The 25,234-nt window shown below is 42.0% G+C and overlaps 1 protein-coding gene across 1 annotated transcript; it reads left to right on the forward strand.

Annotated features, from left to right (window-relative positions):
• Positions 1-19,007: 19,007 nt before the first annotated feature.
• Positions 19,008-20,579, forward strand: LOC134455084 (B-type lectin plumieribetin-like). Its single transcript, XM_063206144.1, has 3 exons — positions 19,008-19,116; positions 19,609-19,705; positions 19,941-20,579. The coding sequence occupies exons 2-3, from the start codon at positions 19,616-19,618 to the stop codon at positions 20,196-20,198; spliced, it is 348 nt and encodes a 115-aa protein (XP_063062214.1). The 5' UTR covers positions 19,008-19,116; positions 19,609-19,615; the 3' UTR covers positions 20,199-20,579.
• Positions 20,580-25,234: the final 4,655 nt, after the last annotated feature.

Genomic DNA, 25,234 nt, shown 5'->3' on the forward strand with positions numbered 1-25,234 from the left:
CATGGATGTGAACGATCCTTATGATAACTGCCCAACTTGTCTAGGGATCAAACATCTCAGAGAAGCCTTGACTGATCCATGTTTACACTGCAGTCAGCTTTCCATACAACAACGGCAGGCACGCCTTGCTGGTCTTGAGGGTGAGACGGACTGTCTCCTTTCCAATACAGCCACTAAGAAGTCAACAAATACTGCCAAACGCAAAGCAGTATCTCATGCACCACAGAAAACCAAAATGCCCAAGCGCTCTGGTGCCTTGACACGCAGAGTGGATGCATTATCTGACCATGTGACACAGATCAGAGAGCTACTACTGAGCAACCACAACTGCAGCCTCAGCCAAATAGTCGAGTACATCTATGGCCAAAACACACCAAACCCCAAAAAAATTGATACAAAAGGTTTTTCAACTGATTTCAGTACATCCAGCTGTCCTTACTAACATACTAAAAATCTAGGAAAATCTAACTTCAGGAAAGGTGTCATTTTCAAGATCAAAGTTTTAAAAAATAAGGGTTATTGCATGATAATTACATAGGCATGAATTAACATGTTTTCAGGATCTGTTTGGTTTGAGTGCTGTTAGGGTGGATAAAGACACTACTGCTATGGTAATATCCATGAGCTGTTTGTCAGGGCACATCATCAGTGATGAATCATGGTGTCACTACGTATTTTGGGTCTTTCAGCAGCTGAACTGAATAGACAGCAGCCACTACATGTGTGGGTAGATGACGTGACGTGTAAATTTTGCTGTCGCAGGCTCTTAAAATTAAGTAAATTCATTCTTTCAAAATTGTCAATGCTTTAAATGATTAAACTAATGTCGTTGTTGTGAAAAAGTAATGTGTAATAAATCCAGAGCTTAAATAAGTATACTTAATTTTGAGTCAAATGTCACATTTGTCCTATGGTGTGACTGAGGCAAGCCTGGTTCTCCATATTAAAACATTTTTAAATAAATAATCAAAGCTCAGTCATTTGTCTAAACAACCCTGGCATGTTTTTCAAGGTGTCTATTTTAGCAAGTGGCAATGCTTAATTTTTTTCCTGTTTTTCTGAGACCGTATGGACTTATGAAACTTTGTCGCAAAAAATAATGTCCTGTGGTGTGACATCATTTTTTGGTTAATTCTGTGGATAATTATCTATTGTCGAAGCTCCAGCTGTACATAAATTGTGACTTTAGACCCTTAAGAAGCCAATGGCAAGGGTGGATTTTAGATTTTTCTCTCAGAGTTCTTCAGTCAATCAATTATGTTTTGCTACCACAAGATGTATTAGTTTTGTAGTCCTTTGGTGTGACAGCCATAAAATACATTTTGACAATAGTGTATATTTTTCATATTTTTTTCTTATGTAGATGTATGAAAATGCATCTTACTAAAGGTGAAATTGTATTTCAGTTGGCAACGACATGGCTTTAAATTAACTCAAAAGCTCAAAAGTCCTATGGTGTGATGGTAAAAGTCCTATGGTGTGATGGTAAAAGTCCTATGGTGTGACACTGGAGTATCACACCAAAGGACAAACAGGTCACACCAATGGACTAGATATTTGAGAAATAGCTTTTAAAACAACTGGTAGTACATTTTTTTTTTTTTTTTTGACTAGATAAATATTGTGTATTCAAATTACTTATTCCTTTATTGGCCTTTGGAATTTATACTTTGATGCATTGTTGATGAATATTTGCTGTTGATTTTGGATACTGTCAAATGATCTAAAATGTCATTAATGGTGCTTTGAAACCATAAAATATAACGGTAACAGTGAAGGAAAGATCAGTGAGAGATAGAGGAGTATAGATGAATAAAGTATGCTGTGGAGAGCTCAATATACAGCATAAATGTGCTGTCCAGCTTGAGATACCAAACAGGCACTGGCCACTACACACTACAGGTTCAATGGTGTGACAGTCATAGCATACCTACAAAAGTGTGATGGTCATGCTAAGGTCACCCTTCAGTATGAGTCTTATGAGCTCTGCAGGTTACATTCAATGACCGCATGGCTGTCATTAAGAGTTACGATAGGCTGATAATCGACGATTCAAAGACTTATAAGTGTAATGTGTAGGTCCATATTGACTACAACATTATATTATGATCAAAAGACAAAATAATCATGTTGATATATTTGTTTCTGGCTCAGTTTTGCATTTCTGTCCTTTAGCGTGACATGAATGTCCTACGGTGTGACATGTTTTAAACGCTTAAATATTTGTTTGAGCTAAACAATATGTTTGATAAACACTGAATATTGCATTAGGGAAGAACAAATTATCGTCCCTGAAAAGTTAGTATAAATTCGGACAATTTTGAACATTTAAAAGAAAGATATGCCTGTTTTTCCTCGAAGGTTTCTAATAATCTCACACCGAATGGGAAAAAAAATACTTAAATGGTAATTTCTCATTAAATAAAGACTTTAAAAAATTGCAATAAATATGAAGAGTGTAACAATGTTCATAAAACTCCATCAAGCCATTTCTACATTACTTAATATATTTATTTCTTAACATCACACCAAAGGACATATTTTCAGCAAATTGCTTTATCAACGTAAATAAATAATCAATGAATAGACCAACATTGTGACCACTTGGATTTTTTGAAAGATTAATTGCTGCACTACGTAGACATATACTTTTTTCCCTCATAAACAATGTTTTGTGAAAAAAATGTTTTTTACTGCCTATCCGTCATCTACCCGTGTAAGTAGAGGGCAAGGTGAAACGGTTGGTACTGGAGACAGACAATGTCCTGAAAGAAACATAGGGGTTTAGCATAGCTTTCAGGTAAGCCAGAGTAGGGCCTGTTGTAGCTTTATAGGCAAGGGTCAGGGCCTTGTATTCAATTAGGGCATGAAAAAGAGGAGTGGCATGCAGTGACATTTGCAAAGGGCTTATTGCACAAGCTGGAAGACCAGTCAGGAGGGAGTTGCAGTAGTTCAGGTCAGATGGACAATATCAGAAGTTGAGTCATTCAGGTCAGATACAGTCTGATTGTATGTATATATATATAACAGTGAGAAGCGACATGACTGGGAAACTGAGGCTATGTGGTCAGAGAATGATAGATGGTCATCAACAATGACACCTAGATTTATTGTGGCCTTATTTAAGGCAACAGTAGCAGAATCCAAATTGAGTTTGATATAATGGCAACCTAAATCTCTGGCTGAGATCACCAGCAGTGCAGTTTGAGCGAGGCTCAACTGAAGGTGGCATTCCTTCATACTTGTGGATAGTTCAGAGAGGCAAGCGGAAATGTGTGCGTAGACCGTGGAGTCATCTGGCACAAAGTATAGGTATAACTGTGCTTCATTGGTGTAACAGTAGTATGAGAAGCTGTGAGAACAGATAACATGGCCCAGTGATGTGGTGTACATGGCAAATAGGAGTCGCAGCACCAGCCCTTAGGACACCTCTGTGGAGAGGCTATGATTTCAGGACAGCTGACCTTGCCCTTGATACATGCTAAGAATGATACCACCAGACTCAAAGAATGTCTGGAAGAAGTTGAGAAACATACAACTCAATTATTTACATCTAAGAGAGATGTTAAATGATCATGTTTTGAAAAAAAATGCTAGCTGGTGTGTCTGCACAAAGAATTTTAGATTTACTACAAAACAAAAAGAGATGTGCATAATCTCATCTGAAGATATCTTCTGGTTTACTAGAAACAAAATAAAAGAGTAATTTTGAGCTTGGCTGTTTCAGATTTTGAGTTTTTGCATTTTGAAATGTAATGCATATTTAATTAGATATAGTCCAATTACCATATTAAAACACAACATTTAAGAAAACTTGCAATACATTTTTTTCTCACGAATATGTGAGTAATCACCGGATTAAGTTTCATGGTGATATCGGCAAGCTAAATTTTTTGGCCTATTCACCTGGAGTGTCTCTCGGCCCTTATAATAAGCCTATGGCAGCCATGTTGAAAATAACTCATTTCCCAAAGTCAGATTTTACTAGATTTTTAGTATGTCATTTAGAAGGTCCAACAGTAATAGAATCCATAAAAAAAACCTTTTGTATCATTTTTTTGGGGTTAAACCCTAAATGTACTCGCCTAAATACAGAGTGTGCAGCCACAGCCACAGGCTCACACATCACAGCATGACTCTCACTCAAGTGATGAGGCCCCCCTACCTGCCTCACAACTTGACCCTTTCATTCAAACACTGCAGAGAGATGATGACACCCTTTCTCTGGCAGCCACCGATACTCTCTTCCCCATGGATATGGGTGATTTTTCACTGCCAGAGGATATTACAAATTTTGACTCCTCTGCTACAGAGAGCGGGAGGGAGTCAGATGATGGTACTGAGGCTTCTGGAATAAATGTCACCTTGCCAGGAGCTATTCAAATGGCTTTGTCGAAACTGAACATTGAACCTCTCTCTAGGGCCACGATGCAGACCAACCGCCTCTGTCGCTTGCCCATGCAGAGCAATGACCTGGCGATTCCGCCATGTGATGATTTCATTAAAATGTTTACTGAGGCGCTAAAGGAGGCGGGTACCAGCAGAATGGATAGAGCAACTAGGCTATTGGCGGCGATGGCGGAACCAAGCGCCGCTGGTCTGGGACCCATGCCACCAGTGGAACCAGCTGTAGTTTCCCTGGTTGTCTCACCTGATGAGGCTCTACGCACAGACCCTCGATGTCCTAGCCCAGAGTGCAGACGCACAGACAACTTGGTTTGCCGGGCATACAACACCCAAGCGACCATGGGCAGAGTTCTGAACACCATGGCACATGTTCTACTCGCTCTTCAGACTACAATTCAACCATCCTCAGATGCAGCCATGTCTGAATTGGTCGATACAGCGCTCCAGGGCATTGGAGCCCTGGCTAAACAATGTGGGAAGTCCATGGGCTTACTCCTCCATGCCCGCAGACAAATTTGGGTGGCACAGTCCCCTCTTCCTGCCGCTAGAAATGTTTCACGGCAACTGCCCTTGGCTCCAGGTCAGCTATTTGGTCCAGCTGCACAGGAGGCCTTAAATTGACGCCAGCTCGCGTCCGAAACGCGATCCCAACATGTGAAGCCACGAGCTGCCTTCAAGAAGCCGCAGCCGGTGCCTCAACCTGCCTTTCGTGGAAATCCAACATATCGCAGACACTCACTGCCCTCCTTTCAACAGCCTCAACGGAGGTATGCAGAACACGGCTTTACCCCACACAGTGCATGTGGCAGGCCTTCTTCATCCTTTCCAAGGCAGGGCCGGGCTGCCCAAGGCCGCCCCCCCAAAGCTACACACCACACTCAGATGCGAGACTGAAGGTGTGCGGCCAGCGGCAAAGCGTTTCACCCCTCAACAACTGGATTACTGGCGTCTAACAACATCAAACCCATGGGTACTAGACACTCTCACAAATGGTTACCGTCTCCAGTTTCGCCGCCGGCCTCCCCTGAACTCTGGGCTACGCGCCACATGTGTCAGAAGCCCAAAGCTCCGTTCAGCACTGCTTTCAGAGATACAATCCCTGCTAGACAAAAACGCCATCGAGGAGATAGACCCCAAAACACAACTAGGAGTATTCTCCACTTACTTCGTCGTACCAAAGAAGGATGGCGGCCTTCGGCCTATACTGGACCTCCGCCGCCTAAACACGTACCTGAAAGAGCTGCCATTTCGCATGCTGCGGACAGCAGATGTACTCCATTCAATAGAACCAAAAGATTGGTTTGTCACAGTCGATTTTAGAGATGCATATTTCCATGTGCCAATTGCCCCACAACATCGTCTTTTTCTACGCTTCCACTTCGAGGGTCGCTCATTCCAATTCAAGGTGTTACCCTTTGGCCTATCCCTGGCCCCGCGGGTATTTACAAAATGCATGCGCGAGGCTCTTGCTCCACTTCTCCAGCAGGGCATGCGCGTCCTCCCTTACCTGGACGATTGGCTTCTCCTTGCTCGGTCTCCAGAGCAAGCCAAAGTGAACACACAGAGACTACTCGACCATATCTCAGCTCTTGGCCTCTCGGTGAACTACGAGAAGAGCACATTGCAACCCATGCAGTCCGCAGACTTCATAGGTATCTACTTAAATTCACTCTCCCAACAAGCATGTTTAACTCAGGGAAGAATATGCAACATACTGGGACTTGTGAGGCGTGTCATGTCGAGTCGGACTATTCGCCATTGTCTGCTACTGCGCCTTGCGGGTATGCTAGCTGCTGCTACACCGCTGATACAGCTGGGGAGATTACATCTCAGACCTTTCCAGCGTTGGCTGAAGATGAGAAGGCTTTCAGCCCAAACACAGAAAAATGTACTGGTGTCGATCACGCCCAAGGGCGCTGCTTCCTTGCGCCCGTGGGCGCTAAGACCGTTTATTCTCCAAGGCGTACCCCTCGGGCCCCCTCCGGCAAGGAGAGAAGTCATCACCACGGATGCCAGCCAGTATGGCTGGGGAGGTGTGTGGAACCACAATGGGGTACAAGGCATATGGCAGGACGAGCTCCGGGTCTACCACATAAATTACTTGGAACTGCGAGCTGTCTGGCTGACACTACAACACTTCCAAAAACCACTGAAACGCAAACATGTCCTGGTGCGAATGGACAACACGTCGACAGTTTATCATATCAACCATCAGGGAGGAGTAAGGTCACTAACTCTGAACAATCTCACTCGGAAGATATGGCTATGGGCGAATGCACACTTGCTTTCACTAAGAGCAATTCATGTGCCCGGGAAGGAAAACCAGACAGCAGATGCTCTGTCTCGGGGGAAACCTCTCCTGGGGGAATGGCGTCTGAACCCAGAAGTGGTCCAAATGATCTGAAACACGTACGGGAAGGCGGAGGTGGACCTGTTCGCCACCCGAATTACAACTCATTGTCAGAGATGGTTTGCTCTACAGAACGAAGCAGGCTCTCTGGGGCAAGATGCTTTTCCTCTCTTGTGGCAGACGCCCCAAAGGATTCGACTGACCAACCAACCTGCCCTTCTAATTGCACCATACCGTGTTCACAGTCCCTGGTTTTACCTCCTCCAGGCACTGCTGACGGGGCCACCCTGCCCTCTACCTGTCAGGGCAGACCTGCTGACACACCTGGACGGCCAGCTGTGGCACAATCACCCCCAGAGGCTGAAACTGTGGGTTTGGCCCTTGAGAGCACACCCAACCTATTGGACTGTTCAGAAGGGGTCAGGGACACTATTTTAAATGCTCGTGCCCCATCTACACGCCTGTTATACGGCTCCAGGTGGAAATACTTCTCAATATGGTGCTCAGAACGCAACCTTGACCCACTGGGTTGTTCTGTAAACAACATTTTGGAATTCCTCCAAGGCCTTCTGGTCACAGGCCGTTCAGTATCCACTCTTCGGGGATATGTGGCAACAATGTCAGCTTACAAAGGAAAAATAGATGGGATGACAGTGGGCACACATCATTTGATTATAGCCTTCTTGAAAGGTGCAAAGCGCCTTCATCCACCGCGTAAATGTGTCGTTCCTCAATGGGACCTCAATCTTGTGCTGACGAGTGTATGCAGCCCTCCCTACGAACCCCTGGAAGGGACTGACATTAAGTGGTTGTCAATGAAAACAGCTTTCCACATTGCAATAGCCTCTGCGAAAAGGGTTGGTGAATTACATGCCTTATCTGTCAGCCCACAGTGCCTTCAGTGGGGACCAGATCTCTCACATGTCACTCTGTGGCCAAACCCCACATTTTTACCCAAGGTCCTTGGCTCTGATTTTGTGAACAAACCACTTGCGTTGCCTTTGTTCAGTTCCTCAGACACAGCTCTGAACACGAGTCTATGCCCTGTTAGAGCACTAAGGCAATATGTCACAGCTACCTCAGCCTGGCGCACTACTGATCAGCTGTTTGTGCGCTTCAGTGAGAAATGTAGAGGAGCTGCCCTGTCTAAGGACAGACTCTCTCACTGGATTACAGACACCATAACATATGCATACTCCTCCACTGGACGTGAGGTGCCACTTTCAGTTAAATGCCACTCCACCAGGTCTGTCTCTACCTCTTGGGCGGCCTTGCGTGGTGTTAGTTTGACAGACATTTGTTCAGCTGCGTCTTGGACGTCACCTTGTACATTCTCCAGATTTTACAGAGTTAATGTTGCTTCAAACTCTTGTGTTCAAGCTGTCTTGAGTACTGCCCCACCTGTTTCCTCAACTTAAGTTCAGAACAGGGGCAGCTTTGGTTCATTACCTATGGGTGAGAGTTGGACTCTCCACTCTATTGATGTCACCCACATTTGATGTTCAATAAAATGGGATAAAGAACCTACTGTTTCTTGTGTGTTATTCCCTACAGTGTATTATTGGGATGATTAACACCATGTTATTGCTTAGGCCCTCGTGACAACTTGTTAATTAGTCTTCCACACAGTAAGAAACGCCGTCTGGCGGTATGAAGACAAGGAAGTAGAACGCTGGTTATGTATGTAACCGTGGTTCTACGACTGGTGGAAGACCGCCAGACATGTAGGTCACTCAGGCCTCTGGTTCTGGCGAGAAAAGCTCCAAGCGAGGTTTGACGTGGGCATGGCTATTTATAGACTTGAGCCACGTCATCGGTCACGAGGTGACAACTTTGATATAAACTCTCGGCAAAGATGCGGCTAGCGCAAGGATATTCACACGGTAAGAAACGCCGTCTGGCGGTCTTCCACCAGTCGTAGAACCACGGTTACATACGTAACCAGCGTTCTTAGCTTAGTGTCTAGTTGTTGTTTTCCTGTATGTCATTATTGATTCGTTTTTTATTCTTTAACGTGGACAAGAAGTTATTTATTTCGTATGGATATGGATATGGATATGGAGAAGTCTGCGCGTTGCTATGGACGCTATGGACGCTGCAACATTGTTTAGACCTAGGCCTACTCGCAGAGCCAGCTGATAAATCTGCGGAAGTTTGCTGATTCTGCCGCTGTTCATGTGGACCTTCCAAAAGAAGGAAGGATGTCTTGTGCTTCAGCCCGTGGTGCTGCACAGTCCAGACCGTAGAATGAAGAAAGACCGGCGTCTTCTTCAGAGTCACTTTGTGCACCGAAACGTCAGTCACTTGAGCACCATAAAATAAAAAACCTCGAATAGTAGGCTATGTTGTGTGCTCCGGTCATCCCTGGGTCTAGTCACTGAGAAGTAGCCCAGTCTTTCTTCATTCCAAAAGAAGTTTTCAGCTTTCGAGGATGTAGAGCAGGGGTCGCAGTCAAGGCCAAGCGAAGGGAGAAGAAATGGAGATATAAGCCCTCTGTCCCAGCAATTATTATGGGAAACGTGAATTCGCTGACCAACAAAACTGACGAGCTGACTACAGTAGACCGCCCTGGTAAGAAACCAAAAGCTGTTTAGAGAAGCGAGAGAAACATGGCTAACTAGTCTCACTCCTACTTCTAATGTGGACATACCGGGCTTCAACGTAGTTAGACTGGAAGCCCAGGCTACACTGTATTCCCCAACAGTACTATGAACTAGAAAAGTTTACGCTGTAGTACTCAATATTGCAAAAATGTCCAGATGACATACACATTTTAGGTGTTCTCAGCAGATTTTCAGGTACCAATAAATTAACTCTGGTTGGCACTGTGTTTTTAAGTACAACTGACATCCTAACACAATGTCTTTGAGTTTGTAGATTGGAACTCTACTGGCATATGAGTGGTTAGATGTCATGACAACAGCTGAGGCGACAATGGAGTAGTGGTTAAACAGCTGGTCTTCAACCTCAAAAGTTGCAAGTTCAATCCCCAACATGGAGATAACCTTACCTACTTTTATACTTCCTGGAACATGGTATGAAAATGTTCAGATGGCCACCAGACCCGTGACTCCAGTTTAATTAGCAATATTTTTCACATTTAATTTCGAGCGAAATTACAAAAGAACAATGCTTAGGTAAAGCAAGACAACGTTTGAGCTGCTGTGGTCTGGATAGGGGAATGGCCACAAGATCAGAGGATTGCAGGTTTGAATCCTGTAATACCAATAAAAAAACACTCCAGTAGATATTGTTTATTTTTCCCGAAACTGTGAAAGTTACAAATTCTTTAAATCATGTCAGTTGGAACTCTATGAGACTATGGATGTCAGCATGTTGTGCTTGGGCAGTCATGGACTAACAGTTAATCAGTTGGCCTTGAAACGTGATGGTTTCATGTTCAATTCCCAGCACGGGATGTTGGTTAAAAAAAATAAAAATCACATTCAAACATTATTGTTTTGGTATGTCAGTTGGCCGGATTTGAAGTGGAAAGTACAGCTCTAGGCCACTTTATTAGAATAGCATGAAGAAGTTGATTTATTTCCATAATTCCATCAATAATGTTAAACTGTCATGGATTATACATTCATGGCCCAGTTTTTTAACTATTCCAATCATTAAATTGTTTATTTTTAAGTTACATATTTTGGTCTTCCAGCTGTGTTCCTGTTGAACTGTTTCGTAGGCCGGATGCCCGATCAGCATTTTCTTCACTCACCCCAAAATGTTTTCTCTCTCCATCATCTGTATCTACATCCTCATTTCCTCTTGTTCTCATGTTTATCATCTCACCTTTGTTTTTCTCTCTGTCTTGGCCTTGATTGTTCCTGTGTTTGTCTAGTTTTTGTGTAGGCCTACTTGCTGCTTGGCTTTGCTCATGTCCCTTTTTAATTCCACCCCACTTGTCCCCTGCATTCATATCTCCAAGCAGGTCGTCCTCCAGTGTAGTTTTAGCCTGTGTCACTTGTTTTTCTGCTTTTTGTCTCTGTGCATCCTGGAGAAATGGTGGTTCATTTGATTGAATGATATCTTTCTTCTCTCCTCCATGTTGTCTCATGTCTGTCAGCCAGTCAATTTGTGTCTGCGTGCCACGCGATTTCTGTTTCAGCTCCGTCTGAGTGTGATCAGGGCTGCACTTAGGTGCCTCTATTTTCCTCCTGCGTCCATGTTTGATTTGCCTCAGCAATACCTGCTCCATCTCTCTCGAGTCCTGTCTGTTTTTCTCAAGCAGACGTTCCATTTTCTTTGTCATAGAGTTCCATCGAAATAAGTTTTCCAGGTGCCTCATCCTGTCCTCGTGCATTTTCTGGTTAGCTTCGTCTATCCTAAAGTATATATCCTTCATGTCCCTGAAATCCAGCTCCTCTTTGTACCCCTCCATTCGCATCTCCACAGGTTTTCTCTCGTCACCTCTCAGAAAACCTATTAGCCGGTCGTTTAATTGGTCCAGCACTCTGTGCCGCTCACTCCACCAATTCTCCATGTTGTTAAGATTGATCACCTCTGAGTCTTGTGTTTGAGGAAGACAGAGAAATACTATACGTAGTCTGTGTTTCACTTCAGCATAAATAATAAATTAATACTTGTAGACACAGTATATATCAAATGTAGCCTACCTTAGCCACCATATCACCACAAAAATATTATTGTATCATCCTAGCAAATGAGCTGCTGTCCTGTCAGACATGTCTTTCCAAATGAAGATTCCCCTTTGAGCAGCAACATTCCACTGTGGTCATTATGACATCACGCTTCCATAATAAGTGTCATCAGAGAGGAAAGAAGAGGAGAGCAGCAACTCCCCCTATTATGATGTCACCACGGCACCATTTTGGTTTTGGTAAAGTGTGTTGGCAGTGGTAGCTAGCGAGTAAACAATACCCGCGTAGACCTAATCAGTATGTGGTCATATTGAATTTTAAGGGATAAAAATTACCCACCAATGTAATCAGGAGAAATAGGCCTTTCAAATTACATTTGATAAGACACAATAAATATATTTAAGTGTAGGCCTAACAAACATTAATTTTAAATAATATTGTTAAATAATCACCCCAATGTTTATCTAGAATCATGCTTTTGAAAAGTTTCACCCATATTTTCAGAAATTTCTGTGGTAGATATTCACAATTTCGTGATCTACATGCAGAATGCAGAATGAATGTGTGATCTATGCTTCAAAAGTTATTGTAAGTTTATTGGCAACTGTAGGCCTACCTTTTGTTGTAGCCTGTATCAGCCCAGTGCTCTAATCATTCTAGCATGCAATATTTTCTTAACCAATAACAATAAAATGTCAATGTAACTTAATTCATAAAAATCAGTTATGTAAATAACAAGAATGATTATAGCTGTGAAAAAATGATGTGGTGACTTTACAAATATGAATATGTTAATATGTGCTTATTATATTGTACAGCTCCTTTGTTCTGCATAACAGCAAAATAACAGACACTGACTCAAGACAAAAAATAATTTTAGTTTATATAAATATCAGTATAGGTAATCAATATCCAAGTTATTCATCATATATCATTCACATATTTATAGACATATTAGGCACATCAATAGGGGCATGCATACAGTAGCAGTAATGTAGGCCCTACCACTTAACCATATAATGTAGCGTTTCTCAACGGCCAGGACAATAGGCGACAGGACAATAGGCCTACTTTTCCCAGTCATAGACTCTGTATGTGCATTTCAATCATTATTTTCAGCACTTTCCTTTGGATATTGCAAGGTGGCCAACTTTATTTTCATTTGTTTTAGTTTAGTCAACCTTTGTAAACATGTATGTAAGGAAATAGGACAGAATAGTGCTGAAAGTAGTTAATCGTTCATGAATATCACCTTATAGTACAATGTGATAATGCATGAAAACAAGTCATTTTGGAAAAATGGCGGCCATATTGAATTCTGAGCAAAAATTGACGTGGCCCCATGTTTTAATTTCTTCCAATAGGGCTTCTGGTTTTCCCAGCTGATGACCTGTCTAATAGAGATATCAAAAATAAAACTGCTCATCTCTGCCCCAAAAGGCAAGCCCGCTTCCAGCATTTTCTGTGAGAATGCAATCTAGTTATTACTTTATTTTCTATTTGATATACATAGCCTATGAATTCTACTTTATTCTTGAATAACTATTCTTATTTTATGTTTTAATTATTCTCCTATTTTTAGTTGTGATGTATAAATTCATTGATGCTTTGTTATTACTTTTTCTACTGTTCTTTTCTTTATCTTCTCTGTTTTTGACCTTGGGTATCTTGAAAGGTGCTTAAAATAAAATGTATGTTGTCCTAAAATAGAGGAAGTTGACCTCTGTCCTCAGACAAAATTGTGGACTGTCCTGGGAGCAGATGAGATGTAGGCTAATAGCCAAATGTATGTTATACCGGTATACTGTGCTACCTCAAGTTGAAAGTTGCCCTAAGAACAGAAATATGCGACCTCGGCCATGGAGTAAAGGCCAATTTATACTTATTGGCGCTGACGGTTACAGAGCCTGTGCAACCGTCTGTGCGCGACCACACCCCCCGCGCAGAGGCTCTGCAACCGTCGTCGCGCGCCTCAAAAAAATCCTGACTACGCGACAGACGGTTGCGAAGGTCGCAGAGAAAAGGCGCTGTGATAGGTCGTCTCGATACTTCCTTCTTCTCGTGGCGGCACAGTTCCGGTAGTTTACGAGAGCCAAACTGTCAATATTCTGTGGAATACGAACACTTTCTTTCTAGTCTGTGTAAATAAATGAAGCTACAATGACTGAATTAGTAAGTAGCAAACAAACACTACATCAGTTTAGCACTCGCAGCACAATGCCTGCAGTCTGACTACTGTAGGCCTACTGTAGCCTTGTAGCTATGTAGCCAAATGTAGCTAACGACATGACACCTCGTGCGCAGATCTATAACATCAACAGTGGTTAGCGACCGTAAGCAACAGGCGCCGTTGCTGAACTATAATCTGCCCTTTAGGAGAGATACACCTGCCCTCAGATAAAATTGAGGCAAACAATTATCTCTGACTTGGTACCAGATGAGATGGAATAGAGAAATGTATAGTAACTCATTGATGCCTGATGTTGCGTTGCGCAAAATTGGCCCTGGCCCTGGCATTCTGTTTGTTTGAGATGAATGAACACATTGTAATGAAAGATGATGGTCTTAGCGTTTAAATGCAACTTAGTGCATGAGCTTATTTTATGTGCTTCAGAAGCAGATTTTTATAGGCTGAGCGCAGCTTTTCTTTAAAAGGGCTCAGGCATTCAGTACCCTTTTTTGCAGATGCCTTAGGCGTCAATGGGTTAATTTATATAATATGCATTACAGTACCCCAAGTTGCCCTACGAACAGAAAAAAATTGACCTCTGCCCTGTGACCAGGAGAGATGCATGCGCACGCACGCACGCACACACACACACACACACACACACACACACACACACACACACACACACACACACACACACACACACACACACACACACACACACACACACACACACACACAGCAATGATCTTCCAAATCATGAAATAATGTTCCTCATTCACTACCCTAAATGCCTTAAGGGAACAGTCCACCATTTTTTTGATTTTCACATATTCAGTATTTCCAAGCATTATTCATGAATGTGCATATCATTTTTGTATGCCTATATGTGTTTGCATTGCCTAGTTTAAAAGTATAGCCAAATTAAGCGTGCAATGCGAGTCTATGGGAACAAACAAAACATTCTCAAATGTACGATTATCTAATCCTGTCCTGTGATAACTTGTGGCTTGATGGTAATGTTCCCATTTACTTGGTGATTGTGCTAAGCTATGCTAATAATTCTGATCCAATAAAATTAAGTACTGAAAAATTGAGAAGAAAATGATACGCATACAGTGTGACACAAAAATATACACTGCAAGTAGAGAACATTTTAGAACATGAAATGTACTGTACCTGTGTGAAATACTGTATCAGCACCGACATATTATTTCCTTTGTCATCCAAGTTTGTGCTACTGTTCTGTCTGACTTGCCTTGCCAAATGAAGATTCTACTTTGATCAGCAGCGCAATATTCTACTCCTCTATGACATCACACTCCCATAACATCATCATACTTCTATTTCATGCATCACCTGTTGTTAAATGCTGTTCATTAATAATAATAATAATACATTTTATTTTGAGCGCCTTTCAAAATACCCAAGGACACTTTACAATCAAAAACAAATACATAACAATAGGGAAAGTATAACAGAGCTTCAGTGAATTAACAATAGGAGAGTAATGAGAGTAATTAAAATGCAAAAATAAAAATAAAAATAAAAAGTACAATAAAAATAAATGTTTCAAGATAACAAAAAGAAGCAGAATGCAAATTGAAAATAAAATAAAAATGGAAAGTGGAAAAAAAGTGGAAAAGTGGAAGTGCCTGTCAGTGAAATTGAAAAGCAGAAGTGAAAAGGTGTGTCCAGCTGAGATTTGAAAGTGGACAGTGTAGAACACTGTCGAAGTGACAGTGGGAGAGAATTCCAGAGTTTGGGACCAACAACACTAAATGCCCTGTCACCCATGGTGCGCAGGTGTGTGGAGGGAACTGTAAGGAAGAGTGAGTCAGTGGAGCGTAGTGTGCGGGTGGGATTGTATGGGGTGAGGAGACTTGTGATGTAGGAGGGTGCAAGGTTGTGCTGGGCCTTGTATACGAGGAGGAGAATTTTGAAATGGATAGGTGAATGGATAGGAAGCCAGTGTAATTGATAGAGGATAGGGGTAATGTGATGCCAGGGTCTGGTGTGTGTAAGTAATCTAGCTGCTGAGTTTTGAATGTATTGAAGACATTGCCCCCTTAAAAACGCTGTCTCTGCCCTATAGATAACTACCCTATGCTGCCCTAGGAGCAGAAAATATGACCGCTGCAGGGCCATACAAAATTATGCCAAACAATGGTCTCTGCCCTGGAACCAGAAAAGATTGAATACCCAAATTTATATTTTAAAAAATACACTACACAATTCCAAGTTGGCCGAAAATCATAAAAGGTTGCATTTTCCCTGGAACAAGAAGAGATTAGCCTGTCCTCAGACAAAATTGTGGCAAACAATGGTGTCTGCTCTCCCTGAAACCAGAAAAGATTGAATAGCCAACTTTATGTTTTAAAAATACACTACACAATTCCAAGTTTCTCTAGTTATAAAATGTGACCTTTTCCCTGGGACAAGGAGAAATTAACCTTCGCTCAGACAAAATTGTGAAACAATGGTCTCTGCCCAGCAGATAAGAATAGCTAAATTCATATTTTAAAAATACACTATGAAGACAACAGCTCTGTATGTGTATACAAGCACCGGTCAGAACGACGAAGCGAATTGAAAGTTGCACTGTCTGCTATTTATTCACGCAAAACTTCAGTTTTATGTTACATTTTGCTTACCAAGATAGACTTCAGGAAGGCTTTTGTTCATATTTCCTTAGTACTTTTCATTCAAATGTTAAAGAAAAGACAAATTGTATCAGGAGAAGGCAGAGGGATAGAGGATAGAGATGTGGCCGTAATGAGATCGCTACATTTACACCCATTGCCACTGAAATGCACAAGAGAGATGTGGATGAAAGTCGCAGTAAGGATTGGGATAGAGTCATTTTGCTCAAGTTTACTGATATGGGTTGCCAATTTCAGGATGAGGCAAGAATCTTTTATATAACTGTGCGATTTGGTTCAGAAAATTAGCAACCAATGAGGTAACCGTTAGAGCTGTGGCAATCGTATGTAGGCTACATTATATCATACGTAGTACAGTATGTAGCCTATATTATATATAGGCACATTCATACAATAATATCCACACTTCAGTGTGCCTAACATGTGGGCTTTGATTTTGCGGCTTGTGAACATCCTGTTTTGGGTGCTAATCTTTGACAGAAACCTCTTTGTTTGGTAGGGATTCTTCTGGGACGTTTCATGTGAATGTGCACGCATCCGGCTCAGAGTGGGTGTGAGGGGTGGAGGGATGAAGGGTGGTGGGGGGCCGGGGGGTGGTATCTATAGAGAATGGAGCCCTGTGCTCCTACACAGAGCTCTTTGGAGGAAGTCAGTCTGCCTCTCTCTCCTCCCCAACATCCAGCAGGCCTCTGTCCATCTTTGCTCACGCTCACAGACAGGATGAAGTGATTTAGTATGTCTGCAGGGATGCGACTCCGTGCACTGGTGATTCTCGTGTGACTGGGTGTGATCATCTGTTTGATTCGTTTGTATCCAATTTTGCTTTCTCTAAGGAGAGTGATTGTTTCTTGCATCAATCCTGAGATTGTCTCTTAATGATAGCAGCAAGATATTCACAGCAGAGGTAGTACAGCATAAAAATCCAAAGAGAGATGCATACACAGTGCTCAAAAATAAAGAAAACAGTTTGATGCAAGGTGCGCCCCCTTCTCTTTGATTCTAAGTGTTTTATTTGGGCCAGCACCCTAAAAATGAATCAAGAAACCTGAGTGAAGCGTGCTACCTGCCATACTTGATTTACAAGTTGATTGCCATTTTCCCTGATACCTCAAGATATTGGTTGATCTCTTGTTGTCAGGTCCATAATAATCTGCACTTTGCATTCAGGAGTTTTGTCTGGCTACCTCATTGCATGCATACAGAAAAGCTGAATGGTCAGTTAGTAGAATAGGTGAGAGAAACTGACATGACAACATTTCCCAGTACAACCAACTATCCGGGATATTTTGATGTGTCTACAAAGGTAGTACATTTTTCAATTGTTCAGAAAAGTGATTGTTAGCAAGGGCACTAGATCTGTTTCATAAAGTAATAATTTGGAAACAGCTGGCTTGCTCTTTTGTTGTGTTATATATCCACACTGACAGGCCGATATGGGTTTATTCTTCACATTTCTATACAGTGATAGCGTGCATTTCACTCCTATAGGGGAGGAATCCATGAGAGAATCCTGTCACAGCTGTGCATTTTTCTCAAATGACATCTGCAAGCATTTGGCAGTTCTTCTTCGTCGTGGTGATTCAGGCAGGTTTTGGACCAAAAGCATTCAGGTTTAATTACGAAAAAAAACCTTCTTTACAAAGTCACAGCCCTCTGCAGAATGTGCTTTGTCCTGTCTGCTGGCACAAAGAGGACATGGTGGGGAGTGGGAAAGCTTAATTGGCCTTCCATGGGCCAAGTGAGAGAACACCAGAGACCCGTAACCCTGCAACCCATTCGATTACATAATAGCCACACAAGCATGTGTGCAGGTTTCATTGAGTTATGTAACATAGAACATACATAGATATAGGCTAATATAACATAGGCTACAAGAATTTCACATGGAACATAGTGGAATATATTTGATGGTCGTGGTGGTTGTTTCACGTACATTACTCAGTCCTTTATTTTTTTGTACTGTACATCAGTGTGAAACTATTCTGAAATCAGAGTATTGCTGAGGTGTGTGTTAGTGGATGAGCATGCATCTGCTTTGTCTAGTCTGCTGCTTCAAAGTACAGAACTTCAGAGCACATTCATTATGCAATCACCACAATATGCTATACATAGGCCTATTTAGCCTACAATTTCTCTATGAATGATGACACGAGAATGACCTTTGCTAATTAACAAAGTCAGATTATTTATTTTTTTACAAAGATGCTGGCATTCTTTGTATTACGTAATTGAATGTTACAGTGGTTTACAGAGTTTGTACAAAAAGTCCTTGGATGTCAGCCAAGTCCCCCACCCTTTCAGTCTCCCCTTGCTCCACAAGTGATTGTGCAGGGGCTGTGAGACTGCATGTTGCCCCTAGCAACAGGTTGAGCTCATTTAACTTTTTTTGTCTATCTCACTGCTTTTTTGTTATGGAGAATGGTGTCTGTGACTCAGAGCAGGAAATTGAATTGAGCTTCTGTACAGATTTGTTTTCTTGTCTTTTATGTAGTAGGCTATCTTTGCATTTTTGTTTTATTTTATTTTATTTATTTATTTATTTTGGAGGCTGCATGCACAACTGTAGGGGCTTGTCTTGCAGAGACAGACCTCCTCACACACACAGGGCTGATCCCCTTTCCGGTGTCATGTCGATCCAGACTGTCCATCGAGCTGAGCTACCAAGCCGTCACAACAACTACACTAGCTCCCTCTAGGGGTAAGGCTTTGAGTCTGCTATGTTAGCAGCTTTTTGGTACTTCATCTTGATGAAAGCAGGCCATCTCGACAGAACACCCAGACCCGTGTCCGCATCACTCACCTACCCTCCTCCCACCACCCCCACGAACCTGCTTATAAACCCAGGCAGCATGACACACCATCGTCCAGCCACATCTGAACTCAAGACTCACCCAGACACTCCTCCAGACCATCATCCAACTTGTGAGTACTCAAAGTCCTGCAATGTTGTTCCGCTATAACTTTGCAATCTGTATCAGGTGCATGATGCTCTTACTTTGAAAAGGATTTTTTTTGTGATTAGTTTATAAAACCCGTGCCTACTGTATGACATAGGTGTTCATACTGTAGATTTTTTGCAGGCATTTAAAAATGCCCTCAAACATCCTTGAAGATGACAGAAATATTTTTGGTGCTTTTTTCATGACTGAAGACTGTGCACATATTATGCATTGTTCATATTGATATTGCTCAGTGAAAATGCCATTGCCATGTCATACACTACTTCAGAGTGATGCAGTACAGCACCTGCAGCCTGCAACATTATGCAATGGTGGCATTCTAAAAGCATTGTCATGCACAAGAATGCATAATGAGCATTCTTATATTATAGTATGCATATTGTGAAGTCTGCATGCACAATAGACCTTACAGATGTGGGCTGTATTGTAACTTAATATTATCTGACCGAAACAGTGAAACCATGAGCAGAAACGCCCTGTGTTGCAATGGTGAGCTCCACAAAGGAGACTACCTTCTCTCCAACAACAAGCAGTACAAAGCTGTCTTCGAGGTAAGGACCCCACCACCATCAACTTTTTAATCAACTAATTCAAATTTCCCTTGTGATTTTTTTAAATGTTGAGAATGTAGTGTTTTGGACACACACAAAAAACATTGTAGATGAAAACACTGCAATCTTGAAAAAAAAGAAACAGTGCAGTGTTGTGCAGTTTTTGTCATAAGGAGTGTACGATGTAGTTTTAGTGGACCCCATTATAAAATCGTGTTTTGCGTCGTGCCCACAGGAGGATGGCAACTTTGTGGTCTACGGCTGGAAACCCATCTGGAGTTCCAACACGGCGAAGCACAGCGACGCAGAACGCATCGTCATGCAGGGCGACGCAAACTTTGTCATGTACACGTCGAGTGACAAGCCCGTGTGGCACACCAACAGTCATAAAGACGCCGGCCCTCACTGCACGGTCCGTCTAATGCTCCAGGATGACGGGGACTTGGTGGTGAGGAGCAAATACGACACGTATTGGTCTTCAAAGAATGAGTGAAAGGTCTCGATTTGCCTTAACCTTTAATAAAGTCCTTTATCCAATAAGATGATTCTTATTTCAATCTGTTTTTGTCCCAATAACAACTCTCAGCCTGACAACCTGACTGCCTGCGTTAGGATTTCACACTGGTATAAAACCACCTACCGCTTGAAACTAGCAGGTGGAAATTACTTTGCATTGTACTAGTGGTCGGGTGTGTCAGACACACAGACATCGTCTATCAAGCCTCTGACTCTGAGACGAGCAACTGCTAAGCTTACTGTCTATCCCTTTCAAACTGAGCTGTGACCCACTTTGAAGTGACCACTGGCGTTCTGGTTTTATGCAAGCAGAGCCACAAATGTGAGACAATAAAAACTTAGTTTGTGTCCTTTCAAAGTGCCCTGTCTTTATTCTTCACATCATCACCTGAAGACATATGAGCCTGATTATCAGTTGGGCTGTTCTGATTCGTTCCGCTCCCTGGGTTCCTCTGCACTTGAGATGGGGGAGGGGGTCTATAGGAACAATAATGACTATAACAGCAGGGGAAGTTGGGGAGGGACTCTACAATACTTATACACAGTATACATATAGGTTACCCATACCTCCTGTATCATCTGTGTCTGAGTGCCAGTACAGTGCTGTGATATGGTGCTTTGCAAATATACAGTAATCCTGTCATTGAATGAGAGAGGGGATGAATTAGCCAGGCCATGCCCTCCTAGTGACGCAACAGCTTCAACGTTGCTACCAGTCAGGTCAAGAGTCAATGCAAGTACTTTCTGAGTTCCCGCAAATACGGGAACTCCTGCCACTTCGTTGGGAAGCAAACAATCATTAGCAAACCAAGGGAGGGCGTTTGGGAAATGCTGTTTGGGAAATGTTAATTGTTATGCTCTTGGTCAGACCAAGTCTCGAAGAGATTTGAAAGTCGATGATAATCAGGCTAGGGATGAATTGTTCTGTTCATTTCTTTACTTTACTGATTTTCTTATTCTATCCTGTTCTATTCCACTCTGTGGGAATTATAGTATATTCGAGCAAGGTATGTAGACTACTAGTATATGAAGTCTTAAATCTCTTCAGCAACATAAACTCTTGATGTACAAGTAAGTATCTTGTGCATCTCATTGTATTCTATCACAGAGGCCTCTCCTAGACTATGAAACATATACGTACTCCTATTACTGGTGTTGCATCAGCTGTGCTCCCAGCTGTGATAGTAGAGGGCCATACAAGCTGAGGGTGGAGTCCCATGGGCGCTTTCAGCACCACGGCCAGGTCCCACTGGGAAAAGCATAACGGAACGTGAGGAACTATGAAGCGTTGGGCATCTTTCAGAAACAGCAGGGTCAGAGTGATAATCTTTTAGGTACTTTCACATTGACTGAAACAGATTATAGAATACAGGAAACATTTTCAAAATGGGAGGTTTATGTTGCACAATTCATGTAAAACTTGCGTATGCGAGTTTGTTTCATTGTGTGAAGGTCAATGAATGATGCCACACGGGGTCCGGGGTCCGTGTGCTTTTTCTTTCATTCATTGTTCTATTTTGGAAGTCGCACGAGAAATAAAAAATTACTCATTTGTGATGTTTTATGCTTGAAAATTACCTGTGAAATTGAATCCTGCGCCATGTTTCGATATCTGATACATACTGAAAATGAAACACTGAATCGGGGAAAAAAGAAAAAAACAATTAAGAAAAATGCCCTTCAAATTGCGACTTTGGTTTATTTAGGACCCAGAATTTGGGTGACCTGGAAGTAATCCAGCCTGGAAGTATAGGCTGTGGTTCAGCTTTGCTTGCAATGTTTCTTTGGGCACATTCCAACTTTGCCAGCAATTGCTACACTATTCCGAAACGTTGCTACACTGCAAGGACGCGGCACCACCATATTGAGCAGGGAGCCCTATGTGAGGAGTAGAAGATCAATTTACTGTTTATGTGCTGCAATTTAACGTATACACCGATTCAACATTTACAAGGAGTCGACATTTCATGTGATTATTTATGCCTATCCTTCACACTGATTGCATTTGCATGCCCTAATAAAGGATGTGTATTTGCGGTTCATGCATCACCCATAAACCTTCAAACATTTCCCCTTCCTCAACCAAGATGTTCAGATGCTGTTATTTGTTCAGACATCTTTTCACATTTTATGAAAATACATGCAAGCAAGCAGTGAGGGACAGCTGCTCAACGGAGCTGTTGACGGGAACGTTGACAGCTCTGGTGATCAGCAACCTTCACCATTTTCCTAGGTCATCTCTGGCTTGTAGATGTATAGTCTATTCAGTGGTTCCCAAACTTTTTTTCCTGCGCACCCCCTTGTACATTTCAATGTGGTTTGCGCACCCCCCAAGCGAATTTCTGGTGTGCTGATGGCCACGCAAGTACGGATTTACTGCGCATTCACTGCACATTATGCACAGTTGTTTTGGAGAATCCTCACTTCCAATAGTCAAGGAGTTAAACTGCACTTCAGATGGACCCTTCCAGCATACAATTCACCATAAAATTAAAAACAAATTAATATTCATTAATGCTAGATATGAAACAGACATATCCACCATTGCTCTATTCAGGTCACGCACCCCCTAATGGCAGGCCGCGCACCCCCAGGGGTGCACGCACCCCAGTTTGGGAAACCCTGGTCTAACTGGAAGCACCCAATGATGCCCACTGTTGGGAAAGTTACTCAAAAACTGTAATGCACTACTTATTACATATTACTGCCATTTTAAAGTAATGCCTTACATTACAACATTACTTTTTTTTTTAAGTACGGCATTACACTACTTTTGCATTACTTTTAGTTACTCTAGCCAAAATGCCCGGAAACAAGGATTTGGCAATCTACTGTGCAAATCTATGAGGTGGCATGACTTTCACCTGCTATCCACAAGTCGTTTTGGAAGCTTGCAGACTGAAAACCAACATTTTCAGGAATTGTGTCTTACCCACATAGGCCTACAATACCTAACATTGATTCACCAATACAATGATTAATCCTTTCTCTTCTTACCACACCTTACCATGCACACCAGCGCCTGTTCACTGCCAGCCTCTTCAACTCTGTAGCATACTGCATTTTCACATTTGGTACACATATGTGAATGTTGCCTTTATTTAGGCCTATAACTATGCAGTAGTCCCAGCTGTTTTGCCCTCTCTTCATCATATTTTTACCCATTGATTTAAACGGGCCCTATTATCCTACAGTCCCAGGAAAAAGTTTGTACACCCTTTGAAGTTTCTTACATTTCTGTCAAAATTGATCATAAAACATGGTCTGATCTTCCCGGAAATCTCAAGAAGGAACAATCAGAGTCTGCTTTAATTAATTCAACCCAAACATTTACATGTCATCATATTTTTATTGGTCATAAGGCCATAACATTCACAGGACAGCAGGGCATAAGTAAGTACACCCTTGCATTAAGTAGGTTTTAACCCTCAGTTAGTTGCGATATCATCAACCAGACTTGTCCTGTAGTTGCAGATCAGATTAACAAAACAATCTGTTTGTATCTGGTCTCCCTCTTCTTTAGAGAACTGCCTCTCATCAGCAAGGTTTGTGGGATGTCTGGAGTGCATAGCTTTCTTGACTTCATGCCATATAATCTCAATTGTTTTTGTCAGGGCTTTGACTGGGCTATTCCAGAATGTGTATTTCATTATTATGAAGCCATTCTAAAGTCGATTTGCTTCTAAAGTATGGGTTGTTGTCACATTTCAGGACCCATACTCTTGTGTGCTTCAACTGTGTGACAGACTTCCTCACGTTTTTTCTGTAAAATATCAGAATAAACTGGAGTTCATTGTTCCACTGATAATAGCAAAATCTCAAGGGCCTGAGGCAGCAAGGTAGCCGCATATAATGATGCTCCCGCCACCATACTCAGAAGAGGAGATGTAACCAAGAAGAGCTAAAAATGGGATTCATTCTGCCAATCTAAAATTAATGGGGTTTCTGTCCAAAAAAAATATTGCTGCACCTTTGAGGTTTTCGAAAAAGCATTTATATGCTTCATAGAATTACTGCAAAATATTCTGTAGACCAACGTTGAAACCAAAGTTGAATTGTTCAGGGGAACACACAATGTCATGTTTGGAGGAGAACTGGAGAACCACACCTTCACCAAAACATCATCTCCACCTTTGAATATGGTGGCGGGAGCATCATTATATGCGGCTACCTTGATGCCTCAGGCCCTTTTCAGTTTGCTATTATCAGTGGAACAATGAACTCAGAAGTTTATCGGGATATTTTACAGAAAAAAGTGAGGTAGTCTGTCACACAGTTGAAGCACACAAGAGGATGGGTGCTGAAATGTGACAACAACCCATACTTTAGAAGCAAATCGACTTTAGAATGGCTTCATAATAATGAAATACACATTCTGGAATAGCCCAATCAAAGCCCTGACAAAAAATAATTGAGATTATATGGCATGAAGTCAAGAAAGCTATGCACTCCAGACATCCCACAAACCTTGCTGACAAGAGGCAGTTTTCTAAAGAAGCGGGAGACCAGATACATCCAGATTGTTTTGTTAATCTCATCTGCAACTACAGGAAACATCTGGTTGAGATTATTGCGACTAACTCAGGGTTAAAACCTATTGAATGCAAGGGTGTACTTACTTATGCCTTGCTGTCCTGTGAATGTTTACATCTTATGGCCAATGAAAATATGAAAACTTGTAAATGTTTGGGTTGAATTAGTGAAAGCAGACTCTGGTTGTTCCTTCTTGTGATTTCCGGGAAGATCAGACCATGTTTTATGACCAATTTTGACAGAAAGGTAAGAAATTTCAAAGGGTGTACAAACTTTTTCCTGGGACTGTATTTAGAATGACTTTCATGATTAATATTTTGCTTTACTGTGTGTATTAGAGTTAATTTCCAATGACCACTTGTTTTAATGACCATTCTTTTTGTGTACATGTACCCTACGTCTGGCGCACGGAGAAGACTGAGAGGCAGGGCACACAGGCCCCCTCTGCCCAGCATCCTTTTCGCAAATGTACAATCTCTC

The sequence above is a fragment of the Engraulis encrasicolus genome, chromosome 9 (assembly GCF_034702125.1).
Source record: "Engraulis encrasicolus isolate BLACKSEA-1 chromosome 9, IST_EnEncr_1.0, whole genome shotgun sequence".
Taxonomy (NCBI): domain Eukaryota; kingdom Metazoa; phylum Chordata; class Actinopteri; order Clupeiformes; family Engraulidae; genus Engraulis; species Engraulis encrasicolus.

What these genes read in the sequence shown, in the direction of transcription:
- LOC134455084 (XM_063206144.1), top strand. Translation starts at nt 19,616, where the DNA reads ATGAGCAGAAACGCCCTGTGTTGCAATGGTGAGCTCCACAAAGGAGAC. An exon ending in AGTACAAAGCTGTCTTCGAG is followed by an intron (nt 19,706 to 19,940) that starts GTAAGGACCCCA and finishes TCGTGCCCACAG; the next exon opens with GAGGATGGCAACTTTGTGGT.